At 37.4% G+C, this 23060-nt stretch overlaps 1 protein-coding gene across 4 annotated transcripts in view; it reads left to right on the top strand.

Annotated features, from left to right (window-relative positions):
• GPAT3 (glycerol-3-phosphate acyltransferase 3) overlaps positions 1 to 22829 on the top strand; it is a 59278-nt gene extending 36449 nt beyond the window's left edge. For all 4 annotated transcript variants that reach the window (XM_079153300.1, XM_079153297.1, XM_079153299.1 and 1 more), the window contains 10 exons: positions 1116 to 1386; positions 5773 to 5847; positions 6397 to 6486; positions 8157 to 8250; positions 12985 to 13100; positions 14713 to 14768; positions 16937 to 17022; positions 17745 to 17873; positions 18615 to 18694; positions 21601 to 22829. In XM_079153300.1, the coding sequence (XP_079009426.1) occupies positions 1116 to 1386; positions 5773 to 5847; positions 6397 to 6486; positions 8157 to 8250; positions 12985 to 13100; positions 14713 to 14768; positions 16937 to 17022; positions 17745 to 17873; positions 18615 to 18694; positions 21601 to 21712 (1109 nt within the window). In that variant the 3' untranslated portion in view covers positions 21713 to 22829. The remainder of the gene's footprint in view (positions 1 to 1115; positions 1387 to 5772; positions 5848 to 6396; positions 6487 to 8156; positions 8251 to 12984; positions 13101 to 14712; positions 14769 to 16936; positions 17023 to 17744; positions 17874 to 18614; positions 18695 to 21600) is intronic.
• The last annotated feature ends 231 nt before the right edge of the window (positions 22830 to 23060 follow it).

The following is a 23060-nucleotide window of genomic DNA, read 5'->3' as shown; positions in this document are numbered from 1 at the left end:
TCTTTGAAGGCCTTCTCACTTATATTCATATTGAGTAGTTAGAACTGGATGGTTGCAGTCATTTTTTAATTTACAAAAATATTTATGCTCCTTTAAAAATCTTTGACTTGTGTTCTTTATGGAAAATACAATATCAGTGTGGAGAAGAAAACCTAATCTCATTGTCCAAAGATAACCACTTAATGTTTTTTTTTTTTCCTTGATGCTTATCCTATGTTTATATGTTTCTTAGAGTTAAACTAAGGCTTAAGATCCCATTTCTTTTCACTTACAATTAGAGGATTTATTAATGGATGCATTAGCTATCGTTTTCTGGATCAATTATAATGAAGAGTACTACAAAGAACACTCTTTCCTACATTTCCTATGATGGATTCCTAGAATTGGAAGTACTGATCACAAGCAAAACTATTTTTAGTCCTTTCATGACAAACCAACTTTGAAATCAGTTGTGAATAGTTCCACATTCATATATGGAATACATGTGTACCTCTATCATTTGTCAATGAACTTCATCATGAAACAAAACATATTGCTGATTTGGTAGTGTAAATGGGTCAGTTGCTGTTTAATTCAAATGTCTTTGCAAGAGTTTTGATATATTTATTTGATACTTATGTTACTTCTATGAAATCAGTTCATGAACTTTGCTTACTGTTCTGAAGGAACCTGGGTTTTTCTTATTAAATAATTTTTATATATTAAAAAATCTATCTTTGCCATTTGTGGTATATATTTTGCCATTTTACTTGGTTTTTGGCTTTATGGCTTTTGTCAGGGGAGAACAGAAGTCTTTATTTTTATACTGTTCAGATCTTTATCTGAGAAGACTCTCTGTGAGTTCTTTTGCTAATAGTATGCAGAGAGGAAGATCAAGTAACAGGGTATGGAGACCAAAAATTCCTCCATAATTAATTGAAGTCATTGGGTTGGGACCATTTCATGCAGACACTGATTTTACCTCTTTCCATTGCAATCACTTGTCTCTTATTTCTGAAATCTTCATGTCACCCATTAAACTTGTTTTCCATATTCTATACAGTAAATATTGCCTCTTTGGTTAGTTGTTCTTCTGTCCTATGGCATTTTCTCATATTCTGATGCTTTCTTTTAAGGTATTATCCAAAGAGATGAGTCACCCATGGAAAAAGGGCTCTCTGGTCTTCGAGGAAGGGACTTTGAGCTGTCTGATGTGTTTTATTTCTCCAAGAAGGGATTGGAAGCCATTGTAGAAGATGAAGTGACCCAGAGGTTCTCCTCAGAGGAGCTAGTGTCATGGAATCTCCTCACAAGAACCAACATAAATTTCCAGTACATCAGTCCTCGACTCACTATGGTGTGGGTGCTGGGCGTCATAGTACGCTATTGTGTCCTACTACCCCTGAGGTAAGTCGCCCGCCTGATAATTTGTTGGTATAATCAGTTCAACTTTCTCTTTTAATCACATATGCAATGGCCGCCTACTGATTCTACTTCTTCCCGCTTAGGAGATGCCACCAAGTGTGGCCTCTGCACAAGGGTATCATCTATTCTCCTTTTACATTTTTTTTCCTCCAGATGAAGGTGTGTATTCAGAGATCAATATCTAGTGTACAGTCTGGATCCAGTTTGTTATTGCAGTCATAGATAATTTGAGGATGGATAGAAAATGGAAGTGGGAAGTTAGAAAGAAGAGAGATGACTTATAGTTTAACATTTACTAGAGTGTCAACCAAAATATAACATCACCAGAACCACTGCCTTTCTTTGCTGGTCTGTAGCACTTCATAGCTTCATAGGAGAGAAGAGTTTCCAGAATGGTTGTCACTTGGACAGAGCTATTTGGAAGAGTGAGTTCATCCATCCAATTCCATTATGATCGTTCATTTCCCTTGTTAGCAATTTCCCTACCTGGGTCCCCTTCTGCTTCTAGGCTTGAGTTCTCCCTGATGAGGAGGCTACCTCAAGCCTGCTTTCTAGAAGCACAGTGTGGAACAAAAGAGTAGAAGACACTGGGCAGTGGGATGAAGCAGCCATGGCCAAGATCTGCTTAGCACGGTGATGGCAAGGGTGGGCATGTGTACCAGCTGCAGCCTTGCTGTCGATGGTCTTGCTTCATGTCCTGGGACATGGCCTTGGCATCCTCTCAACAGAGCTTTCCAGGAGTTGCTGCTAGCCAGCTAACATATGAGTTGAAACCTCTTTACCATCCCTTTGCCTCATTCAGATTTATTGCAGCGGAAGGCATTGCTTAAGTGCTGATTTCCAAGAAGCTCTTTCTGTTTTCTTTTTCTCTTGTTGCCAGTGTCCCAACACTGGAGTATAGTGGTCTTTTGGGAATCACTTCAGCTGTGATAAAGTGAAATTCAGGGTTTTGCAAACACTTTATTTTGGTGGTACTAGGAATTGAAATAAGAGTGCTACACTGAAACACTTAGTCACATCCCTGGCCCTTTTAATTTTTGAGACAGAGTTTCTAAGTTGCTAGGTTCTCACTAAAGTGCTGAGGCTGGCCTCGAACTTGCAATCCTCCTGCCTCAGCCTCCCTAGTCACTGGGATTATAAGTGTGCACCACCACGCTTGACTTATCATATACAATTTTGCTTAAACCTTAAGCTAGTGCTCCCAATGTGGGGTTCATGTGCTCTGAGGATGCACATGACAATTCATTGGTATACAGGAAAGAAGCAGTAGAATTTTTATTTGTTAGAAGCTTCTAACCTTTTATAATTAGAACTCCTACTTTATTTCTTAAAGAAGTAAAAGTTCAGTAAAATTTAATATATGAATTAGTTCTTGCATCTTCTGGTTCATGGATCAGGCAGTGTTTCCAAGGTAACTGGAGGGAAGGGTGAGAAATTCTAAAACACAGAGTACTTAAGATGCCTCATTTGTCATTGGTTAACTTTCACTATGCTGTGGAGACCCAGCACATGCTGTTATGATTCTGTTATCTAGTTTTGACTAAACTAGTGCTCACAAAAGAGATGATTGACTTAAAAACTTTTGCAAATAAATCACAGATTTTAGATAGTCCAGTAATGTAAATATCCAAGAACAAAAGGAAAATGGCAAAATTCACACCTACTTTTAGTACCTACATAGCCTTCATTGTAAATGATTTGTAGAAGAAGTGTTACAAATCTAGCATTTAAAAAACAGATTATGCTAAAATTAATTGCAAATATTCCCCAAATTGTTGAATTGTACACTTAAATAGGTGAATTATATGGTATGTGAACTGTATCTCAATAAAGCTCTTAAATAGATTGTTGCTGAAAATTTAATGTCTTGTCTTACTTGAAGATAACTTAATCTGAACTTATCCACAAGAACTCTCATGTTGGCTCACTTTAACAAGGAATTTTCTGACTTGTTAATCTAGGGGAAAAAATTTCAATTTCAATTGTTTTGAACCCAATTGCTAGACAACATTATAATTCAAGCCCTTCTGATTTCATATATAAAAATGAGTGGTTCTCATTAGGGCAAGATGACAAAACATTTGAAAAGTCTTGCATAATCAAACAATGATTTCATTACTGTGTTAGTGACTAACATGAAAATGTGGCATCTAATTCTGACCTTTAAATTGTTATGTCAAACAATGTTAAACCAAGATTTCAGAAGATTTAACACCTTGACAAAGTATTTATAGGGAAGCATATTCAAAAAGATTTGCCCTTGCACAAAATATAATTGATAATATTTATTATATTATTTATTATTAATATTTTGATTGAGAGCAAAATTTTTTTTTTTTTTTTTTTTTTGGTGGTACTGGGGATTGAACTCAGGGCCTTGAGCTTGCGAGGTAAGCACTCTACCAGCTGAGCTATCTCCCCAGCCCAAGCAAAATGTTTTCTACATTAATATATGTAATTTTAAAATACTATGTTTAAAAAAATACAAATATATTTAAACTGGGCATGTGATACGCACCTGTAGTATCAGAGACCAGAAGGGGTGAAGCAGGATGATCTCAAGTTGAAGGCTAGCTGGGGCAATTTGGTGAGACCCTGACTGAAAATAAAATTTTTCAAAGTTTGTAAAAAAATTTTTTGCATTCTTCATATTTGCAGATATTTTATAATGTGCATGATGTCAGTGCAGTGGAATATATTGTCATTCTTAAATATACTATGGGTACATGCTCAGATATGTTCATAGGGTGTTTCCCCAACTAGGTGAGATGACTGCCTTAATTTTCTATGGTAAATAATACTAAACTGATTTATTAAATAATAAAAATAATAATAACAATGATAGTCTAGTGAGAGACAGATAACATAATTGTTAGGAGCATGAATTCTGGAGCCAATTCTGCCTGGGTTGAAACTCTGGCTTTGCTGTCTGTTGGCTCTGTGACCTTAGGTAAGTAATTTAATCTTTCTATGCCTCAGTTTCTTCATCTGTTGAATAGAAATGTTGATAATTTTATTGCCTCACGGAGTTTTTGGGATGGTTAATGTGTTAAATGTAAAGTGTACTTAGAATATGCCTGGCATATAGTGTTAGCCGTTATTTTATCTTCATCTAATGTAAGATCTGAGATAGGTTAAGATAAACTATTTTGTGCTCTCAACACCTGGTCAGGAGGTTTAGATAAACAAATAGGTAGCAAACTACCTTGACCCTGGAGAGAGTTGCTATTGCTGACCCTGGACCTCAGGTAGCCACTGTAGCTCCTAGACCCATAGGGTCTTTCTGACTGCAATGGTGGTTTCCTTTTGTCAGGTTATTGATACCTCACATATTCAGCAAAACATGGTAAGGTAATGCTCTCTTGAAAACTGGAAGACACAAACAGACCTCTGGTTTGATTTGAGAGGGCAGTGAGATTATCTGAAGTTTCTTCTTTCTCATTTGACAAAGTAAAATCGTTTAAGAAATCTTATTAATAAAATGTGATTAAGCTATTGTTTCTTCCTTTTTATCTAAATCCTATTTGTTTAGAAGGATTTAAAATCTCAACCTTTTTGAGTAATTCTATTTGTATTTCTAGAAATGACTATTTCCTTTATAAAGTGATTGGAATGTATATAAAAAGCACTTTTCAAAAATGAGAAAATGTCTACATGTCTACATGGAGATTAGAGGTATTGTCAGTCACCTTGTTTTCTAACTTCTAAGTCATCTTGAACCATGCAAAGGGACAATAGTTAGATTTGCACTATAGGATTCCTCCCTTGTGGTATGTTTTGGTGTTATTATAAGAAAGGCTTCATATCTCTCTTAGCCCTTTAATGATTACATAGATTGAACTTAAGTTTTGTTAAAAAATTTTCAGGCCTTCTCCATGTACATGTAGACTAGTTACACATGAACGCTTTTTACTTTGAAAATGGTATCATATGCCACGCTGTTATTTCAAACTTTGCTTTTTTCCTCTCAGAATGTATCACACAATACTCAATAAAATCATGTCATAATCTTTAGCTTTACCAATTTTTTTTTTTTTTTTTTTTTTTTTTTTTTGTACTGGGGACTGAGCCCAGGAGCACTTCACCACTGACCTATATACCCATCCCTTTTATTTTTCTATTTTGAGGTAAGGTCTCACTAAATTGCTGAGGTTGACCTCAAACTTGCAATCCTCCTACCTCAGCCTCCTAAATGACTGGGATTACTGGCATGCACCATCGTGCCCGACCCAAATCCTTTAATAGATATATCATATTCTATAATGAGGATGTTCTACAATTTATTTATGAATCTTTAGTTTTTTTCCCCTTAGGTTATTTACTTGCTATTTGACAAATTTTTGCATTACTTTTTCTTTTCTTTTTCAGGGTTACTCTGGCTTTTTTTGGGATCAGTTTGCTGGTTATAGGAACCACACTGGTTGGGCAGTTGCCAGACAGCAGGTAAAATGTTTTCTTCCATCCAGTCATAAATTCTCCTGTGTCCACAAAAAGAGTATTTGCTTAGTTCTTACATATTACGTTGAATTTGTCATCTCAACCTTTTTTTTAGAGTTCTACTTACTTCATCTTCACAGTCATTATTTGATTTCCCATTGTGCTTCCATATAAATTGAAAGAAGTTTCTTCAAAGGAGAAATGGAGATAATATATAAAATGGACTAAGGAACCCAGTGAAAAGAGTCATATATTGGCAGTCTCAGAAAGCTGAGACCAGAGAAACTTCAACATATCTTGGTCAGGAATTTATTCTAAGGGAAGAAGCCACCAATAGAGAGGGAGCTACTTTCCACTGGAGTTTTTGTTCATTCTCTTGGTAAACGTTTGCCATCTAATACCAAATGTATCAATGAGATTGTAAGAATTGAACTGTGTTTGTTCAAAGGAATAGAACCCAGGATGCTGATGTGAACGGGCACATTAAAGGTTTTATTGTATTGTTTCTTAGGAGTGTCCATTATGGCGCAATAAAATGGTTTCTTTTTACTTCAGACTCAAAAACTGGCTGAGTGAACTGGTACATCTGACTTGCTGCCGGATCTGCGTGCGATCCCTCTCTGGCACCATTCATTATCATAACAAGTGAGTGTCTGCTGGCCTGGTGCCTGCCCTTGCAGAGGCAAATCCAGCTTTGGGTGACAAGAGCATTGAAGGTGGGTGGGGGGCCGCAGGTGGGTCTGAGGACTTCTAGGGTGTTCAGCCTCATGAGTACCACAGATAGAACCGTGCCCAAAAACAGTTTAAAAAAAGGGAGTCTGTTTGCAGAAGGATTATGATAATGAACATATCCTGACAGGCACTTCGTAACTGGGCAGTTAGGAAGCGCGAACCAGGCCCCGTGTTTCTCATGGGTCATCCCTATGGGATGGGCAGTGTTATCCCATTTTACAGTGGAAGAAATGGGAGCTCTGGAACTGGTTGTGTAGAATTATATAAGAAGTTTCCAGTTTTGAGCCAGTTCTGCCTGATTTAAAAAATGAAATTCACAGGCTTATGGTGTGGTGAAATCCAGGGGACCCCTTTTTGGTTTTAGTCTTCCCACTTCTAAAATTCCATAACAGATCTTTAAAAGAAAATATTATATTCTCCTTCCCTCATCCCAATCAAAGAGTAGAAAGGTAGCTAAGGAAAGCTGTTAGCTAAATGGAAATCATTCTAATTGCTTTTAAATTATGTTTCTGTGAATTCAATTTTATTTTATTTAATTAAAAAAATCATTCTTAAAAGTTTAGAACAAATGTCTCTTTTTCGCTGATGGGGTCTTTCTTTCTCATTTGTAGAAGGGAAACATTTTGAAAATCATTTGATTTTACCATGTGTTAACAACATAAAGGCCCCTTAAAATTTTTAAATTATGTGATTTTACTATTGGTCTATGTGAGTTTTAAGGTAAGAAGTAAAAGAAGATACTCTGACAGAAGTGTGATCAGAGGAGGCATCTTCCACAGAAAAGTTGCTTTAATGACAGAGAGGTGATCATAACTTATAGTAGTGCTTTTTGGCTGGGAATATAACTCAGTTGGCTCAGTTGGTAGAGTGCTTACTTTCTATGCACAAGGCCCTGGGTTCAATCCCTAGCACCACCAAAAAAAAAAAAAAAAAAAAAAAAGCTTCTAATTTTAAGGAAAATATGCTAAAGTCATTATGTATTTGGTTCCCTCTTCTCTGAATAGGCCCAAGCAAAACTAATTAGCTTTATTGGTGTCAACTCTCATTTAACTCTAGGGCAGAGACAGGCAAACTAAACTATGGGCCTGTAGGCCACATCTGACCCTCTGTCTTTGTAAATAAAGTTTTACTGGAACACAGCCATGCTCATTTATTTTATCTGGTGTGGCCTTTGTGCCACAACAGTGGAGTTGAGTAATTGTGACAGGGATTGTCTGGCCTGCTCAACCTGAAGTATTTACTCTCTGGCCCTCAACAAAAACAGTTTGCTGACCTCTGCTCTAGTGGGAAAAGAGGGAGGAAGTCGTGGTAAATTAACTCTGTGAATCACCATGAAGCCAGTAAAACTGATACTTAGGAAGATCAAAATCATATGAAAATACTTTCAATTAAATAAGCAAAAGTTAGAAAATTTATCCTTATAATCATAGGTACCTTACTCCACTGCCTAACATTCCCTATAAATAATCTTTTCAGATAGTTTCATGTACCTCCAAGTATACTTTAAAAAAATGAGTCCATGTTTTCTGCAAAACAGTGGCTGTTTTCTGAGGGTTAGTACTTACCATTGTTTGTGATTGCAGGCAGTATAGACCCCAGAAGGGAGGGATTTGTGTTGCCAACCACACCTCTCCAATAGATGTTTTGATCTTGACAACGGATGGATGTTACGCTATGGTAAGAACAATCCATTGATAATTTGGGTAGTTGTGTATTTTATGGTTTGCTCAAATTTTTTATCTTTTTTGACAAATTTGAAAGTTAGTATCATATTAGAAATTTGGGTTATATTATTGTAGTCGTACAAAGCATTATAGATTTACATGAGGAAAAGATAGTGCAAGAAAAAGAAAGTAGACTGGGCATGGTGGTGCTGGTCTGTAATCCCAGTGATTTGAGGAGGTGGTGGCAGGAGGATCACAAGTTTGAGGACAACTTAGTGAGACCCTGTCTCAAAATAAAAAATAAGAAGGGCTGGGGATGTAGCTCAGTGGTAAAGCACCCAGGGTTTAATCCCCAGAAGAAAGAAAGAAAAAAGAAGGAAAGAAAGAAAGAGAATAGCCATTAATATTTAAAGTAGTAAATAATTAACTTACTGAAATGTAGACATGAACTTGGTAGGACTTGACAAAATTGATTCCATATTGCTTCTGAAATCCTTGCCAATGTTTAATAATGCTTTGCAACATTAAAGTCTTCCTTCTTTGAGTTGTACAAATCCCCTAGCCTGCCAACTAATTCTTTCTTCCTTCAGGGATGTATGTGCAATTTAAAAAAAAAAAAATCTGCCTCTTTAATGAGACTCTAGCAAGAAACGTAAATATTTATATCACATTTTCTTTCTCAGATGTTGTCCACAGCCTCAAAAGAAAAGAAAGAAAAAGAGAAAAGAACAATCCTAGTAACAAACCACAAAACCCACAGTAAAACCAGACCTCAGAAACCACATTCTGGCACTTTTTCAAATAGTCGTTTTCTATTGCCCTTACAAATTTGCCAAGAGTTCCTGCATCTCTTTTATGTGTCAGATGAATTCTAAATAATAGTGGAAGATGTCCTTTTGTGCATGGTGGTTAACTATGTCCCAAGGTGGAGTGTGAAACAGGATGTTTGGACCAAGGTCCTGGGGGATCTGTTCACATTCTCTTGCTGGTGGGTTGGGCTTCAGAGAGAGCAGATGGGTTATATTTCATCGGTGTCATCATATGGCAGAAAGTAGAAGGGCCAAGATGTAACAGACTGCTCCTGGGAACCCTTTTTATTATGACACTAATCTATTTTGTGATCTAGACTCTTCCACTCAGTCCTCACCTCTCAATACTGTCATATTGGCAATTAAGTTTCCAATATGTGATTTCTGGGAGACATATCAAAATAGCACTGCTTAATCATGATTTTGTGTATCTGAGACTATTTCTTCTGTTTCCTGGTCAACAAAGTTGAGAATAATGCATTGGTGACTCAGGACCTCAGAAATTTTGTTGGCATCATCCATACTCTTTGATCATAAATTACTGCAATTACATTAATAACCAAGGTTTAAAAAAGCCTCATAACTGCAGCAGGACACACACCTGTGATCCCAGCAGCTTGAGAGACAAAGGCAGGAGGATTGACAGTTCGAGCCAACTTCAGCATCTTAGTGAGACGCTGTTTCAAAATAAAAAAACAAAAAGGGCTGGGGATGTATATAGTTGAGTGGTGGAGCATCCCCAGGGGTCAGTCCCCAGTACTGTGGTGGGGTGGGATGGGGTGGGGTGGGTTGTGGAGTTTAAGCTAAGCAACTGCAAATTGCCTATGGGGTTGAGTGATAGAAATATAAAACCAATGGTATTTAATTGAAGGTTGTGCAAGGCAGAAGTGGAAGGGAACTGTATTACTGACCTGCAGAAGTCATAAGTGGCTAAATAAATAAACTATGTATCCAAGGAACATTAAAGATTTTCCCTTAATGATTTATTTTTATTTTTTAATTAACTTATTTTAGTTGACAGAAACTATATACTTTTATGGGGTACTGAATGATGTTTGGCATGTATATATTTTGGAATATTTAAATCAAGCTAATTAACATGTCTATCGTTTCACTCAATGATTTTTCTAAAGTATTTTTTCCCTTTTAAAAAAATTGGAAATATTTTCAAGCATACAGAAAAGTTGTAATAATAAAGAACATTATACAGGATACCCATGTACCTTTTATACACATTTACATATTGGTAAGGTGTTGCCTACTTTATCCCTTGTGTCTTGTGTGCTAGCCCTCTCACTGTAAGGTGAAAAATATCTGTATTTTTAGTATTTAAAAAAATTTTCACTTTTTTATGGCATTGCCAGTAGATGGATGGAACTGGAGATTATCAGGCTAAGTGAAATAAACCAATTCCCCAAAACCCAAAGGCCGAATGTTCTCTCTCTGCAGATGCTAACACGCAATAAAGCAGGGGAGAATAGAAGTACTTTGGATTAGACAAAGGGGAATGAAGGGAAGGGAGGCAGGATGGGAAGGGGAAGGACAGTAGAATGGATCAGACAGAACTTTCCTATGTTCATATGTGAACACACGAGCAGTGTGACTCCACAGCATGTTCAGCCATAAGAATGGTTGTACATGATAATTGGAATGGGTTGCGCTCCATGTATCTATAATATGTCAAGATACATTCTACTGTCATGTATAACTAAAGAGAGCAAATTAAAAAATTTTTTTCACTTTTTAAAATAGAAGACAAGTTTTTGTTTGTTTGTTGATTTGTTTTTAGTGCTGGGGTTCGAACCCAGGGCCTCCTGTGTGCCAGGTCCTATCACTGAGCTACAGCTCCCCCACGTCCTATTTTTTATTAATTTTTTTAAAATTTTTGAGACAGGTTCTTGCTAAGTTGCTCAGGCTGGTCTTGAATTTTCCATCTTCTTGCCTTAGCTTCCCGAGGAAGTTACAGGTGTGCATCACTGCACCTAGCACTAATCTATTTATATTTAATATTTATTTCTAGTATTTAAATTGGAAATCTGAGTCTATACCAATACATTTATTTCATAGGTTTCTATCTTTCCCTTTTTTTCCACAGTGAAAACCCTAATTCCCTACAATGTCAACATATTTACTCATTTTCTTGATCTTATAATCCATTTAAAATAGTTTCAGAGTTTCTCTGTTTTATTACATATTTAATCTTTTTTTTTTTTTTTTTTTTTTTTTGCGGTGCTGGGGATCGAACCCAGGGCCTTGTGCTTGCAAGGCAAGCACTCTACCAACTGAGCTATTCCCCCAGCCCTCTCTGTTTTATTACAAAAAACAAAACAAACAAACAAAAAAAAAGAGTTCAAGATGTTTTACAATTCTTTCTACCCATTCAAGATGGAGTTAGGTGACCAAATACAATTTTTGTAAGTGTCTCAGATTCTTCCCTTCCTTTAGTGCTGTTCTTTCATTCATTTGAAACATTGTTGGATTCATTTGCTTCAGCTTGCTTTCATTTTGTTATCCCAATCCTTTTGGTTTATTTTTTTGAAGATGTAGGATATTAACATGTCTGCACAAAAATGATATACTCAGAGAAGTGTTACCCGCTCCCATGTCCCTCTCTCCCGTTCCTTCTTTCAAGTTCTCAATTTCATTGGTTTTAGTTATCCTTTCTGTATTTCTTTTTGTCAAGATAAGTAAATGCGTGTGCATCATTTCCTCTTTGGTCTTAGTCCAAGGGTTTCATACTTGTTCTTTTGCTTTTTCACTTATCTCCTGAAAATCACTACTTATCAGTCATAGATCAACTTGCTCTTTTCGCACTATATGTATATACCATTGTTTATTCATAATTTTCTATATTTAGAGTGTTTAAATAACAAATAATATTGTGATTAATTGCATATGTATTTTCTTTGATTTTTATTTTTTCCACATTTTTATTAGTGCATTATAGTTGTACATAGTGGTGGGATTTATTGTTACATATTTGTACATGCACACAATATAACAAAATAATTCTATCAGTATCATGCCCCAGAATTCTGCCCCAGTCCCTTTCTTCTATCTGACTGATCTCCCTTCAATTTTCATGAAATTTCCCCAGCCACAAACCTTTCTTTCCCTTTCTCCTCTTTAGTTTCTACGTATGAGAGCAAACACATAATACTTGACCTTGTAAGTTTGGCTTATTTTGCTTAACATAATGTTCTCAAGTTCCATCCATTTTCCTGAAAATGACATAATTTCATTCTTTATGACAGAACAAAACTCCATTTTATGTGTGCACCACATCTTCTTTATCCATTCTTCCACTGATGGACACTTAGTCTGGTTCCATAGTTTGGCTATTGTGAACCCTACTGCTATCAACATGAGTAGTGTATATGCGCTTTCATTTAGTTGAATGTGTATCTTCAGGTTAAATTCCTAGAAGGAATTATTAATGTGAAGGATAAATGAATACATGATCTTGGTAGATGTAGCCACATTCCTTCCATTGGTGCTGTAATCCTCTCTCCTTCCCGAGCAGTGTGAGTGCCCGTTTTCCATAGCCTGCATCAGAGTGAACTGTTAAGCTGTTGAATCTTTGTCAATTTAAGAGACTTAAAACGGTATTTCAGAAAAGCTTTTTGTATTTCTCTAATCTTGACTAAGTTTAAACACCTCTACTTTTGAAAACTAGAGAATGTCTAGGGTGTAGCAACATGACTTAGAATTAAAAACTACTAATAAAGAATATTTTTTGCTTACATATGGCCTTACAAATGCTTTGATCACACTGAGAATTTCAGTCAGCAGAAGGCAGCCAATCTTGCCTATGAGTGGGGGATAGAAACTTACTGATACTTAGCAAGCACATAAATAAATAAATAAATAAACCTTTCTTGGATGGCTGTGCCTTTATTATTATTTTTTTAAATTTCTTTTTCTCATGGCATTTCTAGGTTGGTCAGGTTCATGGGGGATTGATGGGAGTTATTCAGAGAGCTATGGTCAAAGCTTGTCCACATGTCTGGTTTGAACGCTCAGAAATGAAGGATCGACACCTGGTTACTAAGAGGTAAGATGATTCAGATTTCATCTGGGTAGCATAAAACAGATAACTTTGGGCCTTTTGGTCAAAAAGGGCAGAGCTCACTATAGATCAAAACTAAAACATATATAGCCCTATTTGTAGTTGTTTTTTTCTGGCAAGTTACTTACCATGATTAAAAAAATAATTCTGTAGACACAGATATAGGATGGCATTAGAAAGCTCCTATGTCTATTTTGCCATGACTTAGGTATAGTCACTATACTGGTATTGACAACAGTCCAGTCACTGAAATTTCAAAGGTTAAAATTTCCTCCTTGAAATTTGAATAATTGATACCTATTTGCTGAATAAATAGTTGATTGTTAGCTGAATAACTGTTCTTACTTAAATCCGGCCACAGACAGAGCTAACGATCTTGCTTGCATTAATTCACTGTGGTGAAATGCCTTAGGCAATCGACAATAAGGGACGATGTTTATTTTTGTTCATGTTTTCAGAGATTTCCGTCCCTTGTTATTTGACCCTGTTGCTTTGGGTCGGTGGCATCACAGTATGTCATGGCAGAAGCACATGGTGCAAGAAACTTGTTCACTTCATGGCAGCTAGGAATCAAAAAAAGAGTAGAGAGGCATGGTCCCAGTATCTCTTTCAAGGGCAGGACCCCAGTAACCCAACTTCCTTCTACTAGGTCCCACTTCCTAAAAGTTCCATTACCCAATAGTGCCACACACTGGCATCCAGCCTTTCAGACGTGGGCCTTTGGTGCACACGTATTCAAACTATAGAAGATCCTTATGGAAAGGCAGACGAAGGAATCTCTGTGGCTGGGACTGGGGCTACAGAGGAGCTACCAGAAACTTTGGCTGGGAAACAGCTTTTGCCCAAGGGTTTTAACTGAAGGCATTCTGGTCATTGCTTCTATTAAACACAAAGGTGGCCCAAGCTCTTAAATGAAAAGTACTTGTTGAAATCTGCTTCAGGTTGGAAAGTGTTCCCTATCTTGAGATTATTTTGCAATGGGACTCTCTGGCAGTTGCCATCTCTGTACCTCAGCCCTCACCAGCTTCTGATGAGCAGAGTTGGGAATACAGGCTTTGAGCCTAGAAGGATGCCAATCTTTCTCAGCATTACAGTATGAATTTCATAGACCGTCTCCTGCTTAATAGCCATAACGTAGACAGTTTCAGTGATCAATATTCCCATTTTCAGATGAAGAAATATAAGGACGTGGAGAGGAACAGAAAGCTATTGACCTGGTGCCCCAGAGCTCATGTCACATGACTGTCTAGAGTTCTGCACCCTCCCACCCCTGCCATACTAGGGATTGAACCCAGGGCCTTGCACATGCTGCTAGGCAAGTGCTGTACCGCTGAGCTTCATCCCCAGCCCCCTGGAGTTCTTTTTTAATAGTAGTCAGAAGGCATTGAAAATCATTCACTTTGAAATCAGAGAAATCAAAGTAGTGTAGGTCTTCTTACACTTTTAAAGAAAGGGAAACTTGAGTTTATCTCCTTTCCTTATCTCTTATTTCTTTTCTCTGCTTTATCATTGTATTCACACTAGTAGAGTGTAAAGTATACCAAAAAGGACTCCTTTTTTTAAAGGTAAAATTTTTATTCTTTGTTTTTCTCTGCAGACTAAAAGAACACATTGCTGATAAGAAAAAACTACCCATATTAATTTTCCCTGAAGGTAAGAACAGAGACTGCCTCCCAAAATGTCACTGATAACAACAAATGATCAGGAATGTGTGACGATTATAGTTTCTCTGGAACTAGCATTCTTAGACCAGAATGGGATGGCCTTTGGACTATTCATTTCCTAAGATATAATGGAAGTCATGGTACCTTTTTTATTTTATTGTATTTATTTTTTGTGGTGCAGGAGATCCCTTTTTTATTTTAAAAATCACTTCTGGGTAATAAACGTACAAAGGTATTACCTGTGATTTTAAGGGTAGTATTTTATTTTATTTTTTAGGTTTTAAAAAATTTATTCTAATTAGTTATATATGACAGTAGAATACATTTTGACACATCATACATAGATGGAATATAACTTCTCATTCTTCTGGTTGCACAATACGTAGTTAAATCAGTTGTGTAATCATATATGTACTTAGGGTAATAATGTTTGATTCATTCTATCATTCCTACCCCCGTACCCTCTCCCCTCCCTTCACTCACCTCTAATCCAAAATACCTCTCTTTTTCCCTAGCCACAGCCCTTATTGTGAATTAGCATCCTCATATCAGAGAAAACATTCGGCCTTCAGTTCTTGGGTTTGGCTTATTTTATTTAGCATGATATTCTCCAGTTCCATCCCTTTATGGCAAATGCCATAATTTCATTCTTCTTTAAGGCTGAGTAATATTCCATTGTGTATATATACCACATTTTCTTTATCCATTCATCTGTTAAAGGGTACCTCGATTGGTTCCATAGTTTAGCTACTGTAAGTTGAGCTGCTAAAAAATTTGATGTGGCTGCATCACTGTAGTATGCTGATTTTAAGTCCTTTGGTAATAAACTGAGGAGTGGGATAACTGAGTTAAATAGTGGTTCCATTCCAAGTTTTCTGAGGAAACTCCATACTGCTTTCCATAGTGGTTGCACCAATTTGCAGTCCCACAGCAATGTATGAGTGTACTTAAGGGTAGTATTTTAAAAGTATCAAAGTTGTCAACTGTTGTAAAGAAGTTGTACTTATAAATATTTAATAGTAAAGTAAAAGTTTGTTATGGAATATGCTTAGAACTATTAGATTACTCCTTTAAGCAGGGATGAATTTGCAAAATGGTAGCAAAATGGCTGTCATTTTGCTATTTTAAAGTATTTTATAAAAAAGTAATTCTTTGGGGCTAGTAGAGTGCTTCCTTAGCACATGTGAGACACTGGATTTGATCCTCAGTGCCACATAAAAAACAATAAATAAATAAAATAAAGGTATTGTATCCATCTATAACAGAATTAAAAAAATTCAAAAAGATGTACAAGCAATCAACAGATATATGAAAAAATGTTCAACATCTCTAGTAATAAGAGAAATGCAAATCAAAACTACCCTAAGATTTCATCTCACCCCAATTAGAATGGTGATTATCAAGAACACAAGCAACAATAGGTGTTGGCAAGGATGTGGGGAAAAAGGTACACTCATACATTGCTGGTGGGGTTGCAAATTAGTGCAGCCACTCTGGAAAGCAGTATGGAGATTCCTCAGAAAGCTTGGAATGGAACCACCATTTGACCCAGCTATCCCACTCCTTGGCCTATACCCAAAGGACTTAAAATCAGCATACTACAGAGATATAGCCACATCAATGTTCATAGCTGCTCAATTCACCATAGCCAGACTGTGGAACCAACCTAGATGCCCTTCAGTTGATGACTGGATAAAGAAACTGTGGTATACATATACAATGGAATATTACTCTGCCATGAAGAATGATAAAATTATGGCATTTGCAGGCAAATGGATGAAATTGGAGGATATCATGCTACGTGAGATAAGCCAATCTTAAAAAACTAAAGGACGGATGATCTTGCTGATAAGCGGATGAGGACATATAATGGGGGGTAGGAGGGGTTAGCGTTAGGGTTAGGGTTAGGTTTAGGGTTAGGGATAAGGAGGGTGGTAAGAATGGAGGAAGGAAGGACTGTATAGAGGGGAAAAGAGGGGTGGGAGGGGTGGGGAAGGGAAAAAAATAACAGAATGAATCAAACAACATTGCCCTATGTAAATTTATGATTTTTAATAAAAAAATGGAAAAATAAATAGTGAATTTTGAAAAAAATAAAATAAAATAAAATTTATTTAAAAAGATGACTAATCTCCCCACTCCTATCTACCCTTGCAGGAACCTGCATCAATAATACTTCAGTCATGATGTTTAAAAAGGGAAGTTTTGAAATTGGAGGAACCATACATCCAGTTGCAATTAAGGTAAAACATTGTTATTTTAGTACCAGGGATTGAACCCATTGGTGCTTAACCACTGAGCCACATCTTCAACCCTTTTTATTTTTTATTTAGAGACAGGGTCTCAGTAAGTTGCTTAGGGCCTCACTAAGTTGCTGAGGCTGACTTTGAGCTTTTGATCCTCCTACCTCAGCCTCCTGAGTCACTGGGGTTACAGAGGTGCACTGATTTTTAAAAAAGTCCTTAGATTGGTGAATTTACTTTGATACAATTACAATTCAGAAATTTTCAAGATTGAGGAAACTTGCCTACTTTCCTCAGTTTCACCAGTTCTTTACACTCTGCTGCATTTGCTGTCTCATGCTGTGTCCCTCTATTCCTATGTGCATAGGTACGTGCTAGGAGACGGTGCACGAGGAGTTACATCAAGTGCTAAGGATGCAGTGATAATCAGAACATGCACTGCCTCTGCTTTCACTGACCTTCCAGTTACATGTGGAGACAGATATTTAATAGGCATGTAAATAAACCAATTACTGCGGTGGTCTGGGGCTCTATTTAGAAAACTAGTCTGCTTAGTCAGTGTTAGCAGTCCTGGTTAAGTGTTTGTGATCAGTTTTATCAAAAAAATTGAAGGAAAGTGGGTTTCTGATAGAGCTATTTGACCTGCCACCTTAAAAACGTTGAGTTGAATGAGCGAAGCCACCACTTGGTTTGCAACTGGGGTGTGTTTTCTTTTTTCTCAGTATAACCCTCAATTTGGGGATGCGTTTTGGAACAGTAGTAAGTACAACATGGTGAGCTACTTGCTTCGCATGATGACCAGCTGGGCCATCGTCTGTGATGTGTGGTACATGCCCCCCATGACTAAAGAGGTACTTCCTAGAAAACACCTGGTCTTTGGTGCTTTGTCTAATCAGATAAAGGCAAACAATCTTTATCTGAAAACAGGGTGTTTCCATCGTTCTCATCATACCTTTCTGCTTTCTTAGCGATTGATCTCTCTCTCTCTTTTTTCTCTTCTTTCTTTTTTATTGAGGGGAGCCGGGGGGAGTAATGGGAACTGAACCCAGGGATGCTGTACCTGGAGCCACATTCCCAAGCCCCTTTGTGTTTTATTTTGTGACAGGGTCTCACTGAGTTGCTTAGGGCCTCGCAGAGTTACTGAGGCTGGTCTCCAACTTACAATCCTCCTGCCTCAGCCTCTGTAGTTGCTGGGACTACAGGTGTGCACCACTGACCTGGCTGTTTTTTAAAAAATATTGTGTTTAGTGCTCTTTAATTCAAGCCAGTTTATATTGAAAGACTCTTTTCCATAGTAATTTTACAATTGCTGTTGGTTTTTTGAACATTCAGATAATATGCAATGTTATATCTTGGGTAAGACTATTAAAGAATATATTAAAGATACACTCATGATTAAAAAATTAATAAAACATGTATTTTCTTGACAGAATAAATGATACTTGCTAAACTTGATTGAGAATGAAAATATTTGAGCTGAAATATGAATTTTAGATTTGAAAACAAATAAAAATGATTATGAGACATTTTAAGGTGTTATTTGAAAATTTTATACCCTAAATATGTACTTAAAAAAATATTTTTTTAACCAGGAAGGAGAAGATGCAGTCCAGTTTGCTAACAGAGTTAAATCTGCTATTGCAGTACAAGGAGGATTGACTGAACTTCCCTGGTAAGAAATTTTTTAAAAGTATTATTATTATTATTATTTTAAATTAAAAAAATCACTTTTAATGTTACTTATTTTAGCTAGTTAGCTACAGACTAAGCCAAAAGTGAGTGTGGCTCATACAAAAGAACAATGGCTTAAAGAACATAGAAGTTTATCTTTCTTACTTAAATGTGGGCAGTCCTGGATGGTACAACAACTCAATCTGTATTGCTCCACCATCTTTAAGAGGTGCTTCTACTTTATGGTCTAAGATGACTGTTCCAATTCTACCCAGTGTGCACATCAAATGGCCAGTAGGAAGAAATTTAAAAACAGAGGTGATGTACCTAAGAGCACAAACTGGAAGTCAGACCTACTATTTACACTTGTATCTGTAGACTAGTACTCAAGTCATGTGATGATACCCTGCTGCAAAGGACGTTGGGGAGTGTAGTCTTTGTTGTGGATGGTCATGTCCTTAGCTAGAATGTAGGGTTCTATTGAAGAAGAAATGGAAAATGGATTTGAGGGTGGGGCAAAGGGCTACATACAAGGTTGCTCATATTTAATTCCAGTTATAACTACATTAAAGAAAAACTTAAAAACTTGAAAGAAAGGAAACAAGTGAGATGTTTTAATTGGGGTAACCGTGGCTTTCTTTTAGTATTATTATTATTTGTTTTTAATTGTAGATGGACACAATACCTTTATTTATTTTTATGTGGTGTTGAGGATGGAACCCAGTGCCTCACACGTGCTAGGCAAGTGCTCTACCACTGAGCCACAACCCCAGCCCGTAATTGTGGCTTTCATTTTTTGTTTGTTTGAGAAGGACTGAATACAAGTTGAGTGTATTAGTCCGCTCAGGCTGCCATAACAAAATACTGTAGAGCTAGTGTTTAAAATAACAGAGACTTAGAAGTTTGAGATTAGGCGGCCATGTGACCATTTCTGGTGAGGGCTCTCCCTTTGTGTTGCAAAGGGCTGCTTTCTCCCATGGCTGACCTGACCTCTTTGTGTAATCAGAGAGAGTGAGCGAGCAGGAGTGCATGCAAACTGTCTAGTGTCTCTTCTTTTTTTGTTGTTTTTTTTTTTTTTTTTTTTTTGGGAGGAGGGGGCATTGAACCCAGGAGCACTTAACCCTTGAGCAACATCCCCCAGCCCTTTTTATTTTATTTTTTTGAGTCTGGGCCTCACTCTGCTGCTTAGGGCCTTGCTAAATTGCTGAGACTGGTCTCAAACCTGTGATCCTTCTGCCTCAGCCTTCCAAGTCGACATTTTTTTCTTTAGATTAAATGAAAACTGTTGTGTGATCTATTTAAAAAAATTTTTTTTGGTTGTAGATGGATACAATACCTTTATTTTATTTATTTATTTTTATATGGTGCTGAGGATCAAACCCAGTGCCTCACACATGCATACTACCACTGAGCTCAACCCCAGCACTTGTTGTGTGATCTTAAACTGGCTCTTACATATAGCTATTGCCTTTTATTTATTTATTTTTTTAAGAACTAAGATTTACTGCCATTGTAAAGGGGAATAGAGGAAGACCGAAGTCTCTAGAGGTAACACCTCACAGTTGGGGTGCTCAGAGCAGCATGAGGTTTCCTGGGTGTTTGGGAAGGAGAGGCGTACAAAAGTAATGTCAGGATGCTGAGAGACAAACTAACTTCAGACTTTTGCTCATTTTTAGCCTGGACCTCATAGAAGGAGAAAGGTCTTTCTTCTGTCTCTCCTTCCCATCCTTAACTCTCTCCATTCAGAATTCATGCAAACACTATGAAAGGCGGCTCATTTGGATAAAAAAGCCTTTGTGAATAATCCTGGGGACCTAAGGATGTTTTTCACTCATGGAAACGTCCCACAAATGACTCCCCCGGGTTTGTGGACTGTGGTCTACATTTAAGTTGAGGACTTAGTGGACTGTGCCTTAGTTTTGCCTCTACAAGCCAGAATTTTGCTTTGGTCTCAGGCAGATGCCTGTATGGAGGCCAGGTTCTGTTCACTGGCTAAACTGCGATCACTCGTCACCATCAGAAAGCACTTGGTAGACAGTCATGCTAACTGGGTGAAAATTAAACACTCACAGTATAAAGTAAGCGCCTCTCAGCTCGCACTCCCCTAACAATTAAAATCTTAAGAATTAGACCAAGAGGGAGAAGGTAGCCCCCAGTTTCTTCCCAGCTCTTCAGTGTTTTTTTTTTTTTTTGAGTAGTACAGAAAAGGAAAGGCCCTCTCAACCCAGGCAGGTCTGCAATTCACCACCCCTGGGAGAGTTCAAAGATTCACAGGCTCTGAATGAGGGAATGATGCTTTCTTAGGGACTAACTTCTGGTGGGATGCAATTTGTGAGTTTGTTGTCTGTTTTGGAGCATGGAAGCGTGTAGATACTAGAATATAGTGCTTTGACAAGGAATAAATCCTACTGTGGGGTTAGATTTGAATAATGTCACTTGTGTATCTGTAAGGAATTTATGCACACATACACACATCATTCTCACCGTTCTTGTAGGTATATTTTAAAACTTTCATGTAGTTTTCCAGTAAGACACAGGTAGATTGGGGGGGGGGGGGGCCCAATATTTGTTTTCCTGAGGGAAAAATATACAGAAACAATTCCTGGTTTTAATAATCCAGGTTTCAATTCAAATATTGAATTCAGCAGCCCTAACTTCTAAAAAGGAACGAGTGGAGGGCATATCTTTCTTTACTTTAACCAAACATTAAAGAGATTGTCCTTCTTCAAAATAATGTGTATGGTCATTGGTAGAGTGAGGCTGAAATGTAGGTCTGCCTGCTTCCAGATCCAGGGCCCTTTGCCCCCTCACTGACCAGCTGGCTAAGTGTCATGGCACAATATCAACACATGACCCTTCTACATCATTGCTAGAGAGCATCTTTTATGATTTACCTTCTTCTCTCAGGGATGGAGGGCTGAAGAGAGCAAAGGTGAAGGACACTTTCAAGGAAGAGCAGCAGAAGAATTACAGCAAAATGATTGTGGGCAACGGATCTCTCAACTTGGATTCAGACTGAGGCTACCCCTGATGCCACCCCATAGATAAACTCAGCTTCCCAGAACTAACCTTAGAAGTGAAGTGTTTTGGGGAGGGGGTTTGTTTTGTTTTATTCTCTCTCTCTCTCTCTCTCTCTCTCTCTCTTTTATCACTAATCTTTTCTACAGGATGACTGTCTCTACCTCTTTATGCCAGAGGCGGAACCTACATGGGCCCTGTTTTGGCTTTCATGAGGCTTTTGGGGCACTAGCCTCATGAATTGTAAGGTAGTTGACTGAGGCAAAACAGATTCTGCCTTTTGTAAAATGGCAGTGTCATTGGTGATTGAACGAAATATTCATACAGGGAAAAGTGCTTCTGGGGGTATTTGAACCTCGTTCATAGCATAAATTCTTGGAAAATACCCCTATCTCTGTGTCCACAATTTGTTTTCCCTCACTTACATGATGGGGTCACACATCAGTGTGAGGATACCATCAGGGTTATGTGCTACCGCAAAGTTGAAAAGAAAAATGAAATATTGCATTTTAGGGGGAAGGACAACTTTGTGGTCATTTGATCCCAAAGCCAAAATGAAGTATAAATTATTTTTCGCTTGTGTTTTGGGAGAGAAATACTGTATGGTAAGCTTCACCAAAGAAAAGTGAGTGGAAGGAAAAGTGTGTGTGCATTTATGTATAGGCGACACATGACATTTCAACCAGCAATGGTGATAAAGAGCTTAGTTTTTCTCGTTTGTATGCTAAAGATCCCCTCCCATCTACTGACTTGTTTGTTTTTGTAACCAAACACATTTTCAAATAGAAGGAACTTTAAAAAATAAGTCAGGTTGAGTATCTTCAGTATGAATGAGTGAAAGTTGCCACTCACCCTCCTGCCCTTGGTGGCTTATTCTCAAACCTTCCTAGTCTCTTAAGCAGAAAAATAAGTGGTATCATTACCTTTTGGAAACTGAGCCTTAAATTTTTTTAAAGGGGGAAATAAACATTCCCTAATTCAAATAGCATAAGCAATGTTTGATAGCAATATAATACCGCTGTAAATCTTGAGTATTATCTCTTCTGGTAACCATGTACAGAATGTGAACTGTCTTACCGTGAATATAAATAAATTTTATATTTTTAAAAACGTGTTGCAGTATTTCCTTCTCCCCTCTACCTTCTGGTTTTAAGTAAAATTCCTTCTTAGTATAAACAAGGATTGTTTTCATTTCAGTGACATACTCAGATTTCATTGGAGTGGAACACCTGGGAAACTAAAACATCAGCCACCAGTCTTCTTTTTCCACTTTTTTAGTTATTTGGAGTCTGGCCCTGTGGACTCTGCCTTGAACAAAGTCCCAGACTTAAGATATTTTGCAGGTGAAC

This window comes from Sciurus vulgaris (assembly GCF_902686455.1).
Source record: "Sciurus vulgaris genome assembly, chromosome: 9".
Lineage (NCBI taxonomy): Eukaryota > Metazoa > Chordata > Mammalia > Rodentia > Sciuridae > Sciurus > Sciurus vulgaris.
This window is presented reverse-complemented; position numbering and strand designations above follow the sequence as displayed.